Source organism: Plasmodium inui, assembly GCF_000524495.1.
Source record: "Plasmodium inui San Antonio 1 unplaced genomic scaffold supercont1.28, whole genome shotgun sequence".
In the NCBI taxonomy this organism is placed as follows: Eukaryota; Apicomplexa; class Aconoidasida; order Haemosporida; family Plasmodiidae; genus Plasmodium; species Plasmodium inui.
In genome coordinates, this window is record NW_008481862.1 from 94,120 (window position 1) to 114,083 (window position 19,964).

The 19,964-nt window shown below is 44.6% G+C and overlaps 5 protein-coding genes across 5 annotated transcripts; 1 reads left to right on the forward strand and 4 right to left on the reverse strand.

The window, feature by feature from the left end:
* Positions 1–960: 960 nt before the first annotated feature.
* C922_04724 (hypothetical protein) lies at positions 961–2,328 on the reverse strand (the record flags this gene model as incomplete). The annotated part of the gene is made up of 1 exon (XM_008820303.1): positions 961–2,328. One exon carries the CDS (start codon positions 2,326–2,328, stop codon positions 961–963), a length of 1,368 nt encoding a protein of 455 aa, XP_008818525.1.
* A 380-nt stretch (positions 2,329–2,708) lies between these two features.
* On the reverse strand, positions 2,709–3,638 carry C922_04725 (hypothetical protein; the record flags this gene model as incomplete). Its single annotated transcript, XM_008820304.1, has 1 exon — positions 2,709–3,638. The coding sequence occupies one exon, from the start codon at positions 3,636–3,638 to the stop codon at positions 2,709–2,711; it is 930 nt and encodes a 309-aa protein (XP_008818526.1).
* Positions 3,639–5,560: 1,922 nt separating this feature from the next.
* On the reverse strand, positions 5,561–7,174 carry C922_04726 (hypothetical protein; the record flags this gene model as incomplete). The annotated part of the gene is made up of 3 exons (XM_008820305.1): positions 5,561–6,550; positions 6,734–6,923; positions 7,116–7,174. The coding sequence occupies 3 exons, from the start codon at positions 7,172–7,174 to the stop codon at positions 5,561–5,563; spliced, it is 1,239 nt and encodes a 412-aa protein (XP_008818527.1).
* Positions 7,175–11,217: 4,043 nt separating this feature from the next.
* On the forward strand, positions 11,218–15,618 carry C922_04727 (hypothetical protein; the record flags this gene model as incomplete). Its single annotated transcript, XM_008820306.1, has 1 exon — positions 11,218–15,618. One exon carries the CDS (start codon positions 11,218–11,220, stop codon positions 15,616–15,618), a length of 4,401 nt encoding a protein of 1,466 aa, XP_008818528.1.
* Positions 15,619–16,067: 449 nt separating this feature from the next.
* Positions 16,068–19,131, reverse strand: C922_04728 (hypothetical protein; the record flags this gene model as incomplete). Its single annotated transcript, XM_008820307.1, has 11 exons — positions 16,068–17,021; positions 17,209–17,277; positions 17,413–17,466; positions 17,623–17,699; positions 17,831–17,870; positions 17,956–18,014; positions 18,178–18,226; positions 18,329–18,427; positions 18,560–18,634; positions 18,778–18,824; positions 19,083–19,131. The coding sequence occupies 11 exons, from the start codon at positions 19,129–19,131 to the stop codon at positions 16,068–16,070; spliced, it is 1,572 nt and encodes a 523-aa protein (XP_008818529.1).
* Positions 19,132–19,964: the final 833 nt, after the last annotated feature.

Below are 19,964 nucleotides of genomic sequence, written 5' to 3' on the forward strand. Positions count from 1 at the left end.
TAGCACTGTGGAACTACCTGCACATAGGTGTCCCTCTGCAGCTGCGTGCGTTGCGATAAATCGTGGATACTTTCTCGCAAAGTTTCCCTACATATGTAACTCATAATGATCATTTGGTTGGTATATAAAAAAAAAAGGGGGGAAATTAAATGGATCTTCTTCCCAACGTACGATTTGACCAGGGCGAATAACTTAACAGATGCAATTTATGTGAATAAAAATAGGCATGCGCGTATCTACATGTGTGTTTTTTTCACGTGTATATATATTGTTTCTTTTGGTGGGGAAAGCCCCTCTTTTGTAGGCTCGCCCCGCAGCTGCCACCCACATGTGGCAGAAATAGCACCTTGGCTGCTACTTCCTCTGATCGGGGTGGCACCTCATTTGACCACTAAACGACTGTGTGATGATCTCGGAGGACATTCCATGATGCTTTCCCCCTTCGTGATGCACATCCACGTGAGCAACAGGGGCATTTAGTCCTTCCCCTCGATCGCGTCGAGGTGTGATGATACCCTGCGGTGGAACAATCCAAAATCAGCGTGGCATGAGGTGTAAAAATAATAAACAGTTCAGCTTCACGCGTTAGAGGAAAACTGTACTGCGTGTGTAAGTTCAATTCGGAGCGGGGAAGGAGGGCAAATCTGTGGAGTAGTCCTTCCCTCCTCACCGCATGGACTGACTATATTACACTTCTCATTTGGCCAACTTACACGTAATTCAGGAGCGTCCCCAAGATGTGGGACAGTACAAGCAGAAGGAGGATGTAGAAGGCCACCAGTTCCTTCTTCTTGCTCTTCCTGCGTGCAGGGGCGGGCGGCACACCAGTGGGCATGTGAAGGTATATATAAGGGGGCAAATGAATGTATATATGGGTGGCCATATGAATATATATATGTGCCCATGCCACTTTGCATATATGCGTAGGCTCGCTTGCGACCGCTTTGCCGCATGGCTCGCCTACTTCCGCACAAGGGAGGTGCCGTATAGGCCGCCCGCAAAGTAGTCCGCGCAGCGCTTGGGCATGACGCGGAAGGCCGAACAGATCAACCGTATGCTAATATCCTTGTTCAGCTTCAGCTTGTACGTCTGCCCATTTATCTGAATCGAGTAAACATAAAACTTAGTTTTTATCATATCCTTCATGAAGGCATGGTAATTTTTTAAGAAACATTTGTTGACCTCCTGTACGGGTACCCCCAAGTGGGCTAAAATTTTGTCCGAACATTTTTTCGACAAATCGTTGGACCCACTGGAGCACAGATTTTTTTCGAACCCAAAGTCGAACAGGGCATTTATATACTGAAGGAATTTCTCGCTGAACTGTTTTTTTTGTGTATAAGTTGGAAGGTGCTCCTCCGCTGTGATGTGCTCCTCCCCTTGGGATGCTTCCTCCCTCTTGTCGTCTCCCCCTGTGGCGGTCAACTGGTAGACGCACAAGCTGCGGACCTGCTGCTCCACCACCTCGCGCACGACATTCGAATTCATGTAGTCAGGTTCACTTATGCAGTAAGACGAATCCCGGATGAAGCAAAATCGAGGGTCGATACTGAAATTTTTGTGGATGCTAAAATGAATCTCGTATGTTATATACTGCTTCAGATCCAGAAGGAAATTTTTCATATAGCGAAAAAAAGTGTAGTTAAAATATTTCCCAAAATCGAGGTGATAATTTATGTGCACAACATCACTCTTTTTTGTGATTCCCCAATACAACTCAAATGTGTACTTGTCGTAATGATCCTTCTTCTGATAAGATATCATGGAGTCGTATGGCACCAGGTAGGTCAGCACACTGGAATGCAGGATCGTTGTGTTCAGATCCTCATGCGGATTATATATCTCATTGTCATATAAGAAGTTGTCACAAATGAAGACCAGCGCAGTGGCACTTGTATGTTGGTACAGATAATCCATGAACTGGAAAATGTTCTTTAAGCTGTCTTTATATTTTATGTGAACAAAGACGACGCAATTGTTCGTAATTAGCACGTCTTCCCCGTGGGGGGCACCCCTCCGGATGAATTTCCCCTTCTCTTTCCTCAAATTGCAATGCAAGTTGGTAATCCTCTTCTGCATTTCGACCAAATTAATCACCAAATCGAGGTCATCAAAATTGGTCTGCAAATATATTCCCCTGCTGTGAACCCTGTGCTTTATAAACTTATATGGCAGGTGTACTAGTATGCCGTCTATCGAGTCGTTCGCCGGGAATATTCTCAGGACGCCCTCCGCAAACCTCTTCGGCCCGCTTCCAAGCTCCCCTCCTAGGGGAAGCAAAACTGCCCAGGCAGAAAGTATCTGCTTCGACGAAATTGCACTCCCCATTTGAGCCTTCACGTGGAACTTGGCCGTCTGGCCGTCTCTTTTGGGGGAAAATTCCCACGGAGGATTGGTCCCTGCGCGATGCCCACAAAAATGGCCGCACGCGGAGCAACATCGCGGATACTTTGCGGCGCTTTTTCCATCGCACAAAATGGCAAAAAGAATTGCCAAAAAATTGACATCACTGTGGCAGGAATTTTACCGCTATATTCCATCGGGGCAAAGCATAACTGACGAGCGAAATTTTAAGCAAACATTGAAGCAGACGCGGACTCAAATGCGCACACAAATGCTGACATGGACCACACTGACTGACACAGTGCATGGGTTCAAACCGCGAAAGAGAAAGGTCGCCCCAAATTCTACCTACCCTCTACCAAGCACTACGATGAGACTCTAAAGTAGTCGAAAATATTTTTCCCGAAGATGTTCCCATTATTGCTACACGTGCTAAGCAGAGGAGTGCCATTTTCATCTGTCATGTTTAATATATCTTTAAAAGCGCTGAGGTCATAACTGGAATTGTCCCAAATGGAACGAATCACCTGTCGATGGTCCAAATCGACGTAAATCTCCTCCTTCGATTCGTCAAAGTTCAATTTGTTTATCTCATAAAGGGTGTCATCTTTGGTACAGTAATACAAACAGTAAGTTAAATAAAGGAACAGCAAGTCATTGTCGTTACTGTACGTGATGTAGAGAAGAGGATGCGGATATATACTTCTCTCAACAAAGGGACAAATAAATTTATTGAACAATTTTTTTAACACATATATGTTCCTTTCAAATATCGATATACTTAATAAATTCCCCTTCTCAAAGCTGTTAACATTGATGTCTATATTTTTTTTTTCCATAAGTGTGTTGAAAATTTCATAATTCTGTGTGATCAGACTGTAGAGTAAAGCATTCGCCATATGTTTGTCCTTCTGATTATAATCGATATTTTGTTCAATTAAATATTTTGAGATTTCCGTGTTTCTGTTGAGGACACTAATAATCAATCCATTTTGCTCCTCCTTGTTAATGCTATTTATTAAATTCGTGTTTTCGATTATAAATTTCACGTTGTTCATATTATTTCCGTAAATTGCAAAATGGAGCACGTTGTTTTTATTTGCGTCCATGTAATCCTTAATCATTTCGTACTTTTTTTCCCCTCCCTGCTTTGCCTCCTCTTTTGTGTCCGCCTCCCCCCCTGCACCTTCGGCTCTCTCCTTTTTCAGGAGCCCCTCCATGGCCGTCCGCAGCTCCTCTACGCTTCTTTCGTTCGAGCATATGAACAGGTTCTTTATTGAAAGGAGTTCCCCCATTGGGTTAGGCGGTTAGGTCAGGTAGTCACGTTACGGGGTTACGTTACGCGGTTACGTTCCGTTGTTACCTCTTTTGCGACTGCTCTCCTCAGGCATGGGCAGACCGCCACCCCTTCTGCTTCGTTCCTCTTCTTCTGTCACCCAAGGGGAGCCACTTCCTATCTTGTGACTTCCTCGATGCTTTACTCAGGAACTATGACAGCCAAGGGGGATTCGCACCCGAGTTGCCTTCACGCTATCCGCAAAAGAGACTAAACTGTATCGCGATGCAGAACTGTGCGAATGCTCCTTCGCATATATAGGAGACTCGCCTTTTATATATCTCTGACACGGGCTGAGACTCTTAAAAAAAAAAAAACAAAAACGGTTACTGTTTTGTGCTATCCTAAAATGTAGAGCAGGACTACATCGAATGTTTTTATGCAACTAAAATTTAGCAATCAATGAGGTGGAGAGAGAAAAAAAATTCGGAACAGGTCAGGCGAGATTTACGTGTCATTTTTTTTTTTTTCTTTCGCCGTTGTGCCGAGCGACCAATGGGTTGGTTTCTCCCAATTTGCCGTTCACCCAAATGTAAGTCAAATTAAAAGAAGGGGTAAAGAGTTTGCTCCTCAAATTACAAAAACATACACTAATTGTGCATCCATAATAAAATTTTAAAGCGAAAAGGACGAGGGGGTGAACAATACATGTACAGGTAACCATATACATATGCGTATGCCTTTATATACCTCCACGTGGTGGTGGTATGCAAAAACCGCGGGGGGAACCCTACGAATCAAACTGCGCCACAGGTGGAGGACAGGCGCTTCGAGGCGGATACTCTCGGGGGGACTCTCTAGGGCCCCGTGTTGTTACCAAATGGAGGGAAACGCACGAGTAGGCGAAACGCCAGCGAACCAATATGCGCACAGATCGATATGTGAGTAGACCAATATTAGCATAGCCAATATACTAAAGCATCGCCCACAAGCACGGCACTACTCCGGGTACGGAACAGACGGTTACCTCCTTCACAGGCACAGAAGCCTTCGGCAGGGAGGATCCACCGGCAACAATCACCAGCTGCCATTACAAAATTTTGTGGCAAGAAAAAGAAATCGCATTTCTGGATAGATGGTACATAAATCCGTCCCGCACAATCTTGTCAGCAAAAAATCACCAATTGGTAGTTCGCTTCTTCCACAAGTTGGTCCATTCTAGAGCGCTATATACTATGTTTGCCATAAAACATGCGGAAGGAAAAAAAAATCTTCAAAGAGCTAGCTAAAATGTGAAGTGTCCCAACCGTTTGGCGATCTCTGCCTGCCGGTTTTAAATTAAAAAAAAAAAGAAAAAGGGTAACAAATTTCCCAATAGTAACGCTTCGAATGGTCTTATGGCTTGATCCAGCCTCCCACCTGCTAGACCGCGTATTGGCTCGACCATGTGTGCCTTCACTCATATATATGATATCTTCTTGCTCCACAAACGGTTTAGATAAGCCTCCGCGGTGGGCGGTTTGCCCTGTGTTGGACCCTCTTAGCATCCCCAGCTGGGATAGAACAAATGGGAAAAGTATTGTATCGCATATCGGTCGTCTCTTCCCTCCATTAGGTAACCCCCAAATGGGCGAACTTACATGTATAGGGCATGAACGCTACTACGTATTCCAATAAACTTACATTTCGCTGTGCTCCCCTTCGTTCAAATTTTTGAAGGGTTCAAAACTTCAAAGGGTTCAAATTTTCGATGGGTTCAAATTTTCGAAGGGTTAAAAACTTCGCACGCAGCTTCATCATTTTTAGGGGGACGCTCCCTACCGATCCTGCCAAAGCTGTTCAATTTATGCTCGCACGTAAATAATCGTTTTTGTGTTATCTCCATTTGGATATTCTACCTGGTGTGTTAACTTCCCGGCAGCTGTCTCTCCCCTTGGCTGCTCATCTGGAGCGCCCCGACTTGTTCCTTCTGGAGCTTCTGCTCTTCCGATTCCTATCTCGTGCGTGGGATTTCTTCTTCGAAGAGTCACTGGACTGACTTGACGCGGATGAGTAGCGGGACGACCGCGATGACGATCTGGATGCAGAGGACGAAGCGGACGAGCTACGCGAGGAGCTTTGTGATGATACCCGCGATGATGAACGACCTGACTTGGAACGAGAAATATATGAAGATCTCGAACCATTATGCGACGCTGAAGAAGAACGTGAATATTTTGAAGAGTGTGCAGAAGCATTTCTGTGCTTTCTTCCTCTGCCTGATTTCCTTCTGTTTGATTTATGCCCTGATATGTAGCCACTGCTGCGACTTTTACTCCCATGACTACCTTGTCCACTGCCACGTCCGCTACCACGTCCACTTCCACCTCCACTGCTACTACTGCTCCCACTACTAGCGTCGGACGAGTCTGAGTCTGATGAAGACGCACTGGAAGAATCATGTCCACTTCCTCTCCTTCGGTTATCCGACCTCTGCACAATATCATTCATGTCGTAATTATTACTTGCATATTTGTTTAGCATACTTCTCTCTTCCTCTATCTGATCGAAGATACTTTTTTCTTGTGGATTTCTTGTACTTCTGGTGTCCATATAATTTCTTCTGTTACTCTCCAGGATTTTTTTCCCTTTATTTTTCGTTTTCTTTTTCCGACTTGAAAAAAATCCCTTCTTTTCAATCGGCTTCGATTCTATGTTCGTGCACATGTTTGCATATTTCGCAGCTTCCATTCTTTCATTCTTCAAATGTTTGTTGTCTTTTAACAACGTTAAAATATTGTTTGAAATTTCTCTTATACCTACCCCTTTATCTTTTAGATCTTCTAAATGGGTAAAGTGCGTAAGCTTTTTAATGAGTTCCTCTTTGTCCTTCACGTCGCTGATGAAGTACTCGCACCCGTTCTTCATTACGTACTCGCACAGTCGTAATCCCTGCGCGGGCGGCGGCGGACGGACACCGAAAAAGGAGAAAAGAAGAAAAAAAAATTAAGAAGCTATACAGATGCAGAAATACGTATAGTCAAACCGAGTCAGCATTACCAAAATGGCATATCAAAAAGGGGAGAACTTTTTTTCTTTTTGGGAGTGGAAGAAGACTCCTCCCCTTGAACTAACCTTGTATATTCTCCTCCATCTTGACGGTTTCTCCTGGATTGCCTTGAAAACCTCGGTGAGGACTCTGTTATAGTAATTCGCATCGTACGTTGAGATCGACAGATCATACAGAAGGCTATTCGAAACCCCATAGTTTTTATTGTTTAGTGCTTCTTTAAGGTTTTTTTCGAACTGATTGGACTCTAAATATCTAAAAAAGGAAGTTGAGGCGAGGTTATGGGTAACATAACATGATAGACAAAATTGCGTCTGCATTGGAGAGTACTCCACAGGTCACACATTTTTTTTTTTTTTTTCTTTTCGCCTTTCACACGGGGCATTAGGGCTCACGAGGAGGGGGTTGGTAAAAAGAAAAAAACTCCCCATGTTGAGAAAACCTTACTTCTGCAAATAGTTGTTTATGCTTAACACCTTTGAATTAACCTTTTTAAATATTAACATCTGCAAAGTGGGAGAAGACATGAACGTGTGATGAAGGACCGTCTCGTGACTACACAATGGGAGAGAAACAAAATGTGCACGATAAGAGAATGGCACATGACAACGCTGCTATCGTTTTAATGTCAGGGCCACTTTCCCCTCTTTTTGCTCTCACCTTTATGGCGGCATAGGACAAAAGGGAAATTCGAAGATGAAGAAATTTCCTATGGTTAGATGATGCTTCCTATAGTTAGATGAGGCTTCCTATAGTTAGATGATGCTTCCTATAGTTAGACGATTCTTCTTATGGTTAGATGATTCTTCTTATGGTTAGATGATTCACAAACGGGGGGGAATTGTGGAGGGGGCGATTCAGTTACGCCTGCTGTGGTGTACTTCTGAGTGTCCTTTCGGAAGCACTTCTGCCTATGCACAGACGCCCCCAATTCACACACAACACAAATCCACGTATACGACTGTCCCGCGGGGGCAGCTTGACAGAAGAAGTCACTCCAAGTTGCGCCTTGCACTTACGGGTCACACAGTTCGCGACAAAAGGGGGGAAATTTCGCAGCAGTACATCGCCAATGCTGTCCAAATGGTACAACAATATGGCTCCAATAGTCCCCCAATGCTGGCGCAATCTTAATGGGGACCCGTGTAACGGTTAAAAATGGAGTCCCAGATTTTTGCGGACGATTAAATTCGGCACAACTAACATTTCACGGAAAAAAAAAAAGACGCCTAGGAGGGAGGGGAATTTTACAACTAATTGTTGAACAAAAAAATAAAGAAAAAATAAAATCAAATAAAACAAGTACTTGACGGGATGAAGTGAAACTTCGTGCGTGAAATCAAATTGGCCAGTCAAATTGGCGAATTAAAATGGCCCACTCAATTGTCCAATAACTTGGCGACACGAAATAAACCAAGCGGACGACGCAGACACAAACACAACAGTTGCACATGCGACACGCCGCGCCGTTTTTTTTTTTTTTTAAAGCGCCATTGGGGGAACCCCCGGGGGGGAATCATCCAAGAGATAAAATCTCCTTTTGTACAGACTATTCGTATACCTCGGGGGTAAGGTTCTCTCCCGGCGGATCGAAGGAAACGCGGCACCTCCAGGGAATGGCCGCCCGTCGAAGACGCAACATAAATCTATTCACGAGTGTATATGTACAAATAAACGCGTAGGTGCGCTTACGAATGTGCGCCCACTCCTGCGACTCGACAGAAAAATGTGAAAGGAAAGAAGAGCGCTCATTCGTCTTCTGCAACACAGGCGAGTTTAGGAAACGATCTCCAACTGAAGGCGCATTAATATGGAGGGTATCCAGATGGTAAAAAAAAAAAAAAAGAAAAAAAATTTCACGTGGGAAATTTCCCACTCGTGTTTTTTTTTTCTTCTTTCTTTTCTTACGGGGGTGGGGGGGGCCTGTTCTCACACGGTTAAGAGGACTGTGGCCAAATATGCAACACAAAGGATCTGTTTCGCCACCATCCAGCGTGCCGCTGTTATATGGAAGGTGGGTATACATGCATTCAGGCGTAGGTACATACATAAAGGCGTTCTTACGTTCGCCCCTTTCCGTGATCGATGCTTCTCACAAAAGAGATGAACACTGTAATCGTGCTCGGACGTTCATATTCACAACCCTGAGTTGCTGCGAGCTCTGCCCTGTGACTACTGCGCCATTGGCACGTTAGCCAATGTTGACTGTAAAAGGTAGGCAAATGGAGAGAATTCCCTCCCCCTTTATCAAAAAAGAGGTGATTTCGCATAAACGTGTATTGTTAATATGTACGTGCATATATATGTACACGTGTATGTACATAGACGTGCCCTCTCTCTTGATGCCTGGTTTAGAGAAAGAGGGATGCTCTCCACTTTGCTCATGTTCGTTCAATCAAGTAAAAATGCTGCGTTGTTTGTTTCCTCCGACGTGCTTTCTACTTATTTTTGCGTTCACTCTTGCGCACTGCTCATCTATTCCATGTTATTCTTTCCATTCCTTAGCTTTTCGACACTTCAACATTTCATCATTGCAATTTTTTTTTTTTTTTTGTGCAAGAGGAACACATAAAAAATGACAATTTTGCAAAAAAAAAAAAAAATAATCGCATGACCTTTGGGTATCCCTAAAAATACGCGAACGTGAGAATTTCTCACCTCTTAGCGCATTTTTTAGTGGAATGTGTTTTCCCTTACTTGGCATCCCTCAGCAATTTCTACCCCGTCGGTTTGGAGCCAAACGTTTAATGAACATGGAGGAGCGACTTACCACCCAGGCGAAGGTGCAATAAGCATGGACATATACGCATGCCTGGATGAACTTTTTTTTTTATTTTCTTTTTTCTTCTTTCTTTTGCATTTTAAGTTCCCATGTTTCTCTTGTCATTGGAGTGCATACGGTTGGAACGATCCAAGGAGGATGTGCACCGGACAGGATTTAAAATAATACTCTCCCTGGGTTAACCCTTACAGAAGGTGTGAGCATTGGATGGCGCGTTGTGAGGCCTCCTCGATGGACTGCCTAATTTGTCCATTCCACTTCTACCCTGATCTACCAACGTCAGTGTGTGCACCAACTGGCGAGGCGTCCCTCCATCAGTTTTACGAAAACATGTGGAGCTTCATCGGCTTGGGGAAATAACCCCCCTGAAGAATTAAAAAAAAGGGGAGAATATTCTCCGCGACGTGGCCAAAGGATTGGCATGGACGCCCGTACATCGTAAGTACCTGTTGGGCAATGTCTGCCCACTGGAGAAACACCCTTCATGGAGTGCTCCACCTGGAGGATAATAGATCCGACACACACACCCTCCTGTGTCCTTTTTTATACAGAACTGGTTGTACGTCACCTCACAGGGGTATGTATACCTAAGGGGCATTTCTTCAAAAGGATGTTTTTTTTTTTAAGGCGAAATGCTTTACATTGTTGCGACGGAGTGGTGTGTATTTTTCCCTATTGACACCAACCAAAAAAGAGACCCTCTCGCGCGATTAGCAAAGTATCATTAGGTATTTCTTTTCCCCCACGGAAGATATCATACCCGAGAGGAGGGGGCGACGGTTAGGAGCATAACCATCATGTGGGCGACTCATTAGACAGAGAATTTTTTCTACTTTTTTTATGTAGCCCCTGTGAACTGCTGCGCTCACTTGTTCACGTTAACTTGGAAAAATGTTGATCTCATAAACATCGTCTTGTCCGCATAAAAGTGCTAGCAATATAAATCGCAAATATAATGACCTATTAGGAATGGTTTATGCACAGAGTGAAAAGTCGACACCCTGGAGATGGAAATTTGTGCAGGTCGGGCTATGTGCCTAATTCGTCTCGAGGCGGCTCATGTGTATACAGTGTATGGAGGCGCGTGTACACTCCTGTACTGGTACACACATGCAGTTAGACGTAAAAAGGGGGGGGATCCATATTTCTTCGTATGGGGAGTTTCCACTTTTTCTTCTTTCTTTTCCAACCGTACACATAATGCTAACGCTGTAAAGGAAGTTCCCACTTCGCAAATGCGCGGGAAAATATACGCAGTAGGCTTGGGTACCTTATGGCCCTCTTCGCAAGGGGTTTTCATTATCATTAGCAGGAAAAAAAAAAAAAAAAAAAACTTTTAAGAAATCTCCAAAAATGCGCTAAAGTGTGAGGCGGCGAGATGTGTCTTATTGAAGCCCCCACTGCAGATGTAACATTGTCTAATTATTTATTTTTTTTTTCCTTTTCGCTTATATTTATTTATTTTTTTAGTTTCCCCTGTTCGTCGCGTTGTTTCCCCCCATGTAGGCCCAAACTATAACATTCGCAGATGTTCTTATATGCCAATGTGGACGCGGGGAAGGGGCTCACAGGGAAGCCTATAAAGTTCCCCATAAAGTTGCCCCTGAAGCGGCTCAACTAGGAGACACATCTCAGCTTCGTTTCACAGCGCGGAGAACCTCTCGAAGCGGCGAAACGGGGAGGCAGCTGAGCTACCAATCGGATACCCTACTAACGAGTGGCGGTTCCAGTCGGCTCCCCTGCCACCTCCATGCTAACCCACGCACCATGGTGTACCGCATAAACAGGAACACCCAGCAGAGCAGCGCGACATCGGCCCCCAAAGAAAGGAACGTCAGCAAGGGGGGCAAGGATGGGAAGACGTTCAGAGGGAAGGACCCTCATAAGGATACTCATAAGGAGGGTCATAAGGATACTCATAAGGACCCGCATAAGGATCCTCATAGGGACATCCACCAGTGGTACATCCAAAACAACATCGAGCAGAAAAAAAAAAAAAACGAGGAAATCGAAAAGGACAAAAATTCCTACTTCGAAGACGCGGAGGTGGAGAAAAACGTGGAGGAGTACATAAGCGTCGTGTGCAGAATAAGGAACGACGTGAGTGAAAATCAAAACGGAGAAGAAACACAAAGTAACGAAGTGGAAGTAATTAAGAAAGTAGCCAAAAATAAGCTCGTCATTGACACCTGTCCAATGGGAAACAAAAACAATGGACTCAATTTAGAATACACATACGATCGAGTATACGATATTGAAAATAACAACAAAATGATCTTTAATGATTATATTAAGCATAACATAAAAAATATTTTCCAAGGAATTAACTGTAGTATAATGGCCTATGGACAAACAAACAGTGGGAAGACATATACCATGCTGGGAAGCTTCGAATATTTGAATAATCTGTTTCACCTTTGTAAGGAAAACCAAAACAACAAAATGGGCTGGACAGTCGATAACGACATTGCTATCACTTACGAGGAGCTCACGAACTGTATATCGAATGAACCCAACTATGTGGGTCTGATTCCTCACTGCATTAATTACATCTTTAATTATATAAGCTACCACAAAAGCGAGAAGGAGCCACCTAATGGCAGAAAAGAATTTGTCGTTACTATGTCCATTCTTGAAATTTATAACGAAATAATATATGACTTGATCAGCGGAGAAAGTAACCTCTCCGTTCATATGATCGATTCAGAGAAAAATGAGTTCGTCATTAAAAACTTGAGAGAAGTGGAAATTGAAAATGTTATTAATGCACTTCATTATTTGGAGGAAGGAGTTAACAACAGGAAAATCGCCTTCACACATATGAACAAGGCTTCCTCAAGATCCCACCTTATTTTTATTATAAAAATCAAGAGGTATATTCATGCTACCAACACGGTGAGGTGTGGCAAGTTGTGTCTTGTTGACTTAGCTGGAAGCGAACGACTTAAACAGACAAAGGCCACTGGTTCCGTCAAAATAGAAACCACCATGATTAATAAAAGCTTGACTGTCCTCAGCAAAGTTGTCAACGCCTTGGCTGTGATGCAGATCAAGGAGAAAATGGACAGGACAGGTAAAGAGAAGCCTCCCGATCATGTTGCCCCGACGGGGGAAGCCTCCACTGAAGCACCTACCGATGATACACGACCGACGGAAGAATCTGCACAGAAGGAGGACCACACGGGCGGCCACCCGGAGGACCACAGGGACGACGACAGGGACGACCACAGGGACGACAACACGGACAACCACAGGGACGTCCAAAAAGCAAGCGTGCCCAACACAACGAGGAAGGCCAAGTTCCAAGGGGCAGTCACCGCCGCAGGAGCCACCTCGGGAGGAGCCCCACCCAGTGTGCACATCCCCTACAGAGATTCCAAACTGACAAGGGTCCTCTCAGACAGCTTGGGGAACAACTGCAAGAGTATTCTAATCTGCACCTTGTCGTCAAAGCTGCGATACCTGAACGAAACGGCCTCCACCATCAAATTCGCACAGAGGGCTAAAATGGTGAAAGCCAAGCCAGTGGTGCGCGAAGAAAAAATGGAAACAAAACATGTCAAAGAGGACTACCATAGCGAAAAGGAGGGAAGCAACAACCAGCATAATCTTAAGGAGAAAGCGGCGGACATTTTCGTCAACTTTAATCAAAACCATATTACCAAGGATATCATTTTCTTCTCCTTTAGTCTCTGCATCTTTAGCTACATCTGTGGGTTCAAGAGCACTGGAAAGGTGAAATATCTGGACTTTTTCATCGAGTCGTATAAGAACAAAATTGACATAATAAAACAGCAACTGAGCAAAGAAGGCATAGACACCAACGAAGTTAACCAGTGCATACTGAAGACATTTGATGAGCTCAAACTTTTAACGGAGGAGGAAAAGGAAAAATACTTGAAGAAGATCCAACAGGCGAAGCTACAAAGTAACGACGTAGAGGGACACCCATGGGCGGAAAAAAGGCACAATCACCTGCACAAACTACTGGGGAACAGACTCTTTGGGAAGGGGGCCATAGCGGATGGACGGAATGGGGAAGTGGGCGCAGCAGGGGAAGCAGTCAGGAGCAGTCCGAACGGGCAAATTGCACCCGACGCGTTGCAGCTGAGCTTGCTCAAACGTGGAGCAGCTCAGCTGGGAGAAGCAGCAGCAGAAGCAGCACAGGCAGAACAACACGAAGAGGACGAAGAAGACGCGCTGATAGGAGACATCCTAATCAAAATGAAAAACGACATTTGCAACATTCTAAAATTTAACTTAGCTAGCTTGAAAAGCAACCTAAAGCAGGACGCGCAGATGTTCGACGAATTGCTAAACATTGTAAACAGCGTGAAGGAAAACAACAACATTTTTCTAATGAATGAGCTGAATCAACTCGGCAACGCAGACGCTATGGGAAGTGACGCCCAGGGGAAGAGCCAAGTAGAAGAGTGTGAAGGGAATAATTCGACTCACAAAGAAACAAATCACCACACACATGATCCTTCCAACCACGGAAAGGGAAAGGCAAATGTAAAAGGGGCGGGTCCAAAGGATAAACAATCCATTGCCGATCGGAAGGCAGACCCCAAAGGGGGAAAAAAATGGCCCAGGTGGAAAGCAGACCACGTAGAAAAAGAAGAATATGCGCAGCATCCACAAGATGAAATGGAATTATACCAGCCTGACTACTTTGCAAGAAATATCCTCAGTGTACACAACATACAAAATATCTTCGACTACGTGAATAATAATTACACCAAATTTATTAGCGATTTTACTACAGACAAGAGCACCGTTTTCACAAACTTGGACTTAAAGGAAAATTTGGATAGACAAATCATTGAGAAAAATAATACCATATATAATTTTATCCACTCCGCTACCATGTTTCAGCATAGTGGGACTCTGAAGGATCTTAACAGCAACTACTTCTTCAACAAAATTCAGACGGAGCTGTTTAATAATTATGGCAATCTTCATAATGGCCACCATCATAATGGCAACTTCAGGTGCATACACAGCATGCTCGAGGGGAATGTCCACAAGACAAACGCTGTGAAGCAAGACGCAAACGATGGCAAAGGCGATGGTAACAATTTGGGGGATGATGGGCAATCACCCCCCAAGCAGAGGAAGTACGTCTCCATTACAGAAACCCAGCCCTCGGACCCCTCAGACATTCTCCACATCACCAGCGGGATCAACCAAAGCGTGAAATTCGCAAGCATCAAAGGGGGAGCGGACGGACCAGTGGTGCAAAAATCGGTGAACTTCGACAACAAGGGGAACACTACCAATCGTAGCGAGCTGCCAACAGGTGGAATGACCCAAAATCAAAACAAACAGAAAGAACCCAGCCCGCGCAACATCATCCGTGTCTCGCAAAACGGACTCCAAATGAATGAATTGGCAAACTTAATAGAAAACGAGGACTTCAAAAAATTGTACGAATATATCACAGACAAGGGTAACAACAATGAGGGGGTTCATTTTAAAGATGGAGACGAGTGTTCCCATGCAGCGTTCAAACAGCTCCAATCCAGGATCGATGACGAAATACGGAAAATAAGTGACTACGTGACGGTGGATATATCCCCTCTGAGTGAGGGCGGGAAAGGCAGCCGCGGCAGCAAGGCAAGTGGGAAGAAAAATAGTCGCGCGAGCGCAGTGGGGAAGCGTTCCTCCACAGGCAAACCCAACAAAGACGAATGGAACAACGGCAATAGTGATAATAATCATTCCAAGACTGGTCAGAACCCTTGCGAAGGGGTACCTCCTCAAATTGGGGACGCCTCTCGAAATTCCACGGATACAAAACCAGCCAAACAAAATAACTTCAATCACACACACATTTCATACTTGGAAAAAAAACGAACCACCAATTTGTTCTTCCAAAAAATTATCGACATAATTAGAAACATATTTCAGAAAAAAGAATCCCCCAAAGACCCAATCGAAATTAACACCTCCGACCTCATCGATAATGAGCTCCTCTACAACAAAAAGCTCCTCGAAAAAAACTTGGATTCCTACAAGCTTCGAAATTTTCAAATCAATGATAAAAAAATTTATCTCCTCAACGAGGCGGAGTACGTACACCTCAGGGAGCTAATAAATTACAAAAACAAAATGCTTTCCTTTTTGAATTGCGAATATAGGAAGTTTAAAATGTCTCTTTCGTGAGGGGACGATGCGGCATATGTGGCGCTCGTGGTGGCTGAAGGGTTCGCCCTGGACATCACCACTGCTCTGAGGAGTTACAACCCCTCCACCGGGGACGTGCCAAACAGATCAATATGACTCTCCACAGAAAATACGCTGGGATGCACTCGCTCCACAGAGACAGGGAGGCAGATACAGCTACAGCTACAGAGACATATACACATGCATGCACCATCTCTTCCTTTTCTCTTTTCTTACACTTCTTCTCCCATTTTTGAATTTCCGCATAAGAGAAGTGGAACCATTTCTGCAACAAGCTAACTTTGGAAGTTTCCTCCCTCCTCACTTCACATCAAATCAGGGGTGAAGTATCTCGAATTGGAAGGGAGGTAGCATCACACAAATATGTCAAGGGCAAATTTTTAAATTATCCTTTTTCAAAAACGGGTTTGTAATTTTTCTTGGTGTATCTATAGCTCCGCGGGGGGATTTTCCACGGTAGGATTTGTCTCTCTGGGGGGACATCTATGGGGGTCACAATCTGCTCTCTGCCGGGAAGCTCGTTCAGTGTCTTCTTCGCTGCCCTCGCTTTGCTTCACTCCCATGTGATCACTGGATCCGCTCTGTTTCAATTCCCCACCACCGCTGCATTCACTCTGCTTCACCTCCCCACCACCGCAGTGCGCGCTCTCTTTCCCCTCACCCCCAGAGGGCCGTCCCGAACTGGGGGCGTCCTGATCGAAGTAATCACACTTATCGTCAAAGTTATCATCGAAGTTGCTGTAAAAATAAACGTCGTTTAAAGTTGGGGCGTTCCAATTATTTCCCTTCCTCGAGTCCACCCCATTGTGCCCATTAAAGCCACGGTGAATATTGCTACTACCGTTGTTGTCTCTCCTGCTCGTGTTCCTTTTTACTTCCCTCTTCTCAATGTTGTCCTTCATCTCTTTGTGCAAACTGCTGTACCCGTCATTTCTCTTTCTTGAATTGTTCACCGGGAATGAAAATACTTTTTTGTTTTCAAATTTGACATCGCTATTTTCAGTAAAGGCTTTTTCGTAAAAGGAGAAAAATTGTTTTTTGTAAATCGTATCAAACAAAGTGGATTTTATTTTTTTTTTCTTCTTTTTATAATTTGATTCGAAAATCTTTTGAAAAAAATTATTGCTCTGAATTTTTATTCTATCCTTATCGATGTATTTGTTTCTGTTTTTATTCCAATTGTTGTCCCCATGATGGGCTCGTCTGCTGTCTGCTTTCTTTTTATTCTCTTCGTCTATCATGTCCAGTTCAGTTTTTAAGTGACATAACACAGACACGCAAATGTCCCCCTCTTCATCCCTTCCTCCACTTTCTTCGTCATCAATCACCATGTCGAAGTTCAGCTTGAATCGCTTCTTATTTTTCGTGTATCGTTTGTAATACTGCGGAGAAGAGGAGATACACGTGGAGTGAACAAGCGTAGAAAACACACTACATCAGTTGTGCGGACTTTTCACTTGGTGCTCTTTGCGTGGACGCGTCCCCATTGGCACACTATAACAGGTGAGCAGGAAAACTCCATATCTACACAAAAGAACAAATAACACAGTATTCACGCAGAGCGCTTACTTTGAGCCTCCTCCTCACATTGTCGCGGTTGTTTTTTTCTTCCTGTATTTTATTATTAAGGTACAGAATCTGCGAACCGTTTTTAAAAAAGGGACAATTTTCATTGGCACTGCTTTTTTCACTGCAAGATGGCGCCCCGTTTGGCGACCTTCCGCATCTGTGCACAGTTCGATTCATAACACTCCGCTCGTGATCCGCTCTTACGCTTTTATTCAGTTCTTCTATCTCCTTCATTAGTTTTTTGTTACTGTCGACTTGCTGCCAGCGGGAGAGAGCAAGAGAAGCGCGATCAAGTGAAGTAAGCTTCAGTTAGGAGCGAGCACACGAGGGCATACACACGAGGGCATACACGCGAACGTATGGAGAAACATATACACATGGAACGGAAGAATTATCCCGTCCGGGAACCCCAACCTTGTGGTACAAGCCGTTGATTGAGTCCAGTTGCTGCGACAGTCTCTCTATTTGGTCCTCTCGCAGTTTAAGTATTCCTGCCAAGGGGGGAGAGGAAGTTGCAAGGTGATGAGCAGATACGTGGCGGAGCGGTCAGATGGCGAAGAGGTTACATGGTAGGCACATTGCAACCGCATGGCAAACGCATAGAAACCGCTTAGCAACTTACGTGTGCTGTTGGACTCGACTTCACTCTCCGTGGCTTTTCTCTGCAAAGAAGGGGGCACATGGGTTCGTCAAAAAGGGCTATATATACACGTTTGTACATACTCGCGCTGTGATGCGGACGCTTACCATTTTCTCCAATTCATCCTGCAGATTCTCTATTTTGCTGTTCTTAAGTTTTATCTGCTCTGGAATTCAAAGGGGATTGAAAAAGAAATAACCACTTGGATAGGCTGAATGTATGGCTTTTCCACTTGCTCACATTTTGAGTGGACCCACTTTCCATGTTATTTTTCACGTCTTATGTTGACGTGCTTTCCTGTGGATACAAATCCCCTGTCCTGCGCTCACCTGTGTATATCTTCTTTAGCTCTTCTACATGTTCAGCGTAAAAGGTGCACTGTGGGGAGAAAAGAAGTGGTAGTTGGAGAAGAAGATCATAAGGTTGCATTTTGCCTTTGCTTGGCTTCACTCAGGATGCTTCCTTTTGGCTCAGACTTACCTTATCTTCTAGAATAACGTTTTCCCGCTTCAGGTGGGACAGGTGTTTCCGCTCTCTCTCCCGCAGAGTGTCTGTCTTGTTGATTTTGTTGGTGTAGTGCTGCACGGGGGGATGGGAGGAGGAGCGGATGAAGGGATGGGCAGACGAGCAGATCATCAGATGAGCGGTGGCATAGCACCAGATGAGAGGAACATCCGCAACTATAGATGCCCGCTTCGACACGTCGCTTACATTTTTTATAAGGTTGATCGTTTTCCTGATTATGTAAAAGCTCTGTTTATATTTTAATAACTCATTATGCTGGTCCTACGACAGAAGGGGGGGGAGATACTCCATGGGTGAAATTCTCCCGTCTCCGCTTCACGAGGGAGCACATCCACGTGCACATGGGTACACATAGTTTTCGATGCATGCAAAAGTACAACACCGCGGCAAGTAGAATCATTTACATTGTTGTCCGCTGAATTTCTTTTTTTTTCCCGGGGCCGTTTGTTATCTGCTAAGCGAAAGGAAGGAAAACAGGGGTGCACGTAAAGGGGGTGATGGCCGTGGGTGAAGTGTACTGATGTGCAAGTGTGTTCCCTTGCACGCGAGAACAGCCTATAAGCTATTTCTCCCACAAGCATTGAATGAAAAGCCCGTTGATCTTTCCTACAACCCCATGATGTCCCTCTCTATGGCTCCTTTCCTAATCCCCCAAAATGCTATGACCTCGCCATTAAGCATTAAAATGTAAAACCTCGCATGAACATACTCTTGGAATCACCATGGATGACTAGAACTTTCTGTTTTCCCTCTTTCATGGGCCTCAAAAGGATGTATGCGAGAAGGGGATTAAATTACTTGTACAACTTTACAACACGGGTATATGCCTCGTGGTCCGTAGAAAGAGGGGGAAAAATCCTCCGTTTTGTTGTGAATGGAACAGCGCTTCATTAGCTCGCCAAAGGCGAATGTTGCCACTCGGTTTCATCAAACGTTATGTTAGTCTACGTCATCCGAAAAGGAGGAGTCGCAGATTTCCCTATTTGCAGGTTAGCAGATCCGCAGGTTCGCATGTGGGGAAAGTATACTTTTATCCGAGGCGACGCCATTTCTAAACGCCGCTTGGGCTGCACTATCCGGTAGGGTCTTCCCTCTTCGTGGCATAGCGAATGGGCAGCAAAAAAGAAACGGTGCCCAGAAGGCCCACGGGAATACGCCCGGCATTGTCGTTTCAGGTTGCAACTTTGAATGTAACGCGATTTAGCAGGTAGTCACTTATAGGCGCGAGCGCGAATAAAGCAAATTTCGTAAAATTAAACCGCCGTTGGCAAGAAGAATTCCAAGTTGATACTCCCCCCGAACGTGCAGGTGCATATTCTGTATTGTCGATTCCCACGCAGGGACACCAGAAGGGCACTTCTCCCGCATGCCGTACCGCCTTCTTTTTGTGTACATAAATTGGCCTAAAGATGGAGGCAACGGATGCCTGACCCCACCGCGTCGTAAAATTGGAAAGTGGGCAAAAAGGAGAAGAGAAGATAAGAGGGAATAAAAAAATTGACGAAAAAGTGGGCGAAAAGGTGGAGGAACGCATTGGCGTTGCACAAACTGGCGGAGTGGAGCAACCGTGCCGCTAAGAAGTCCCCTCCGT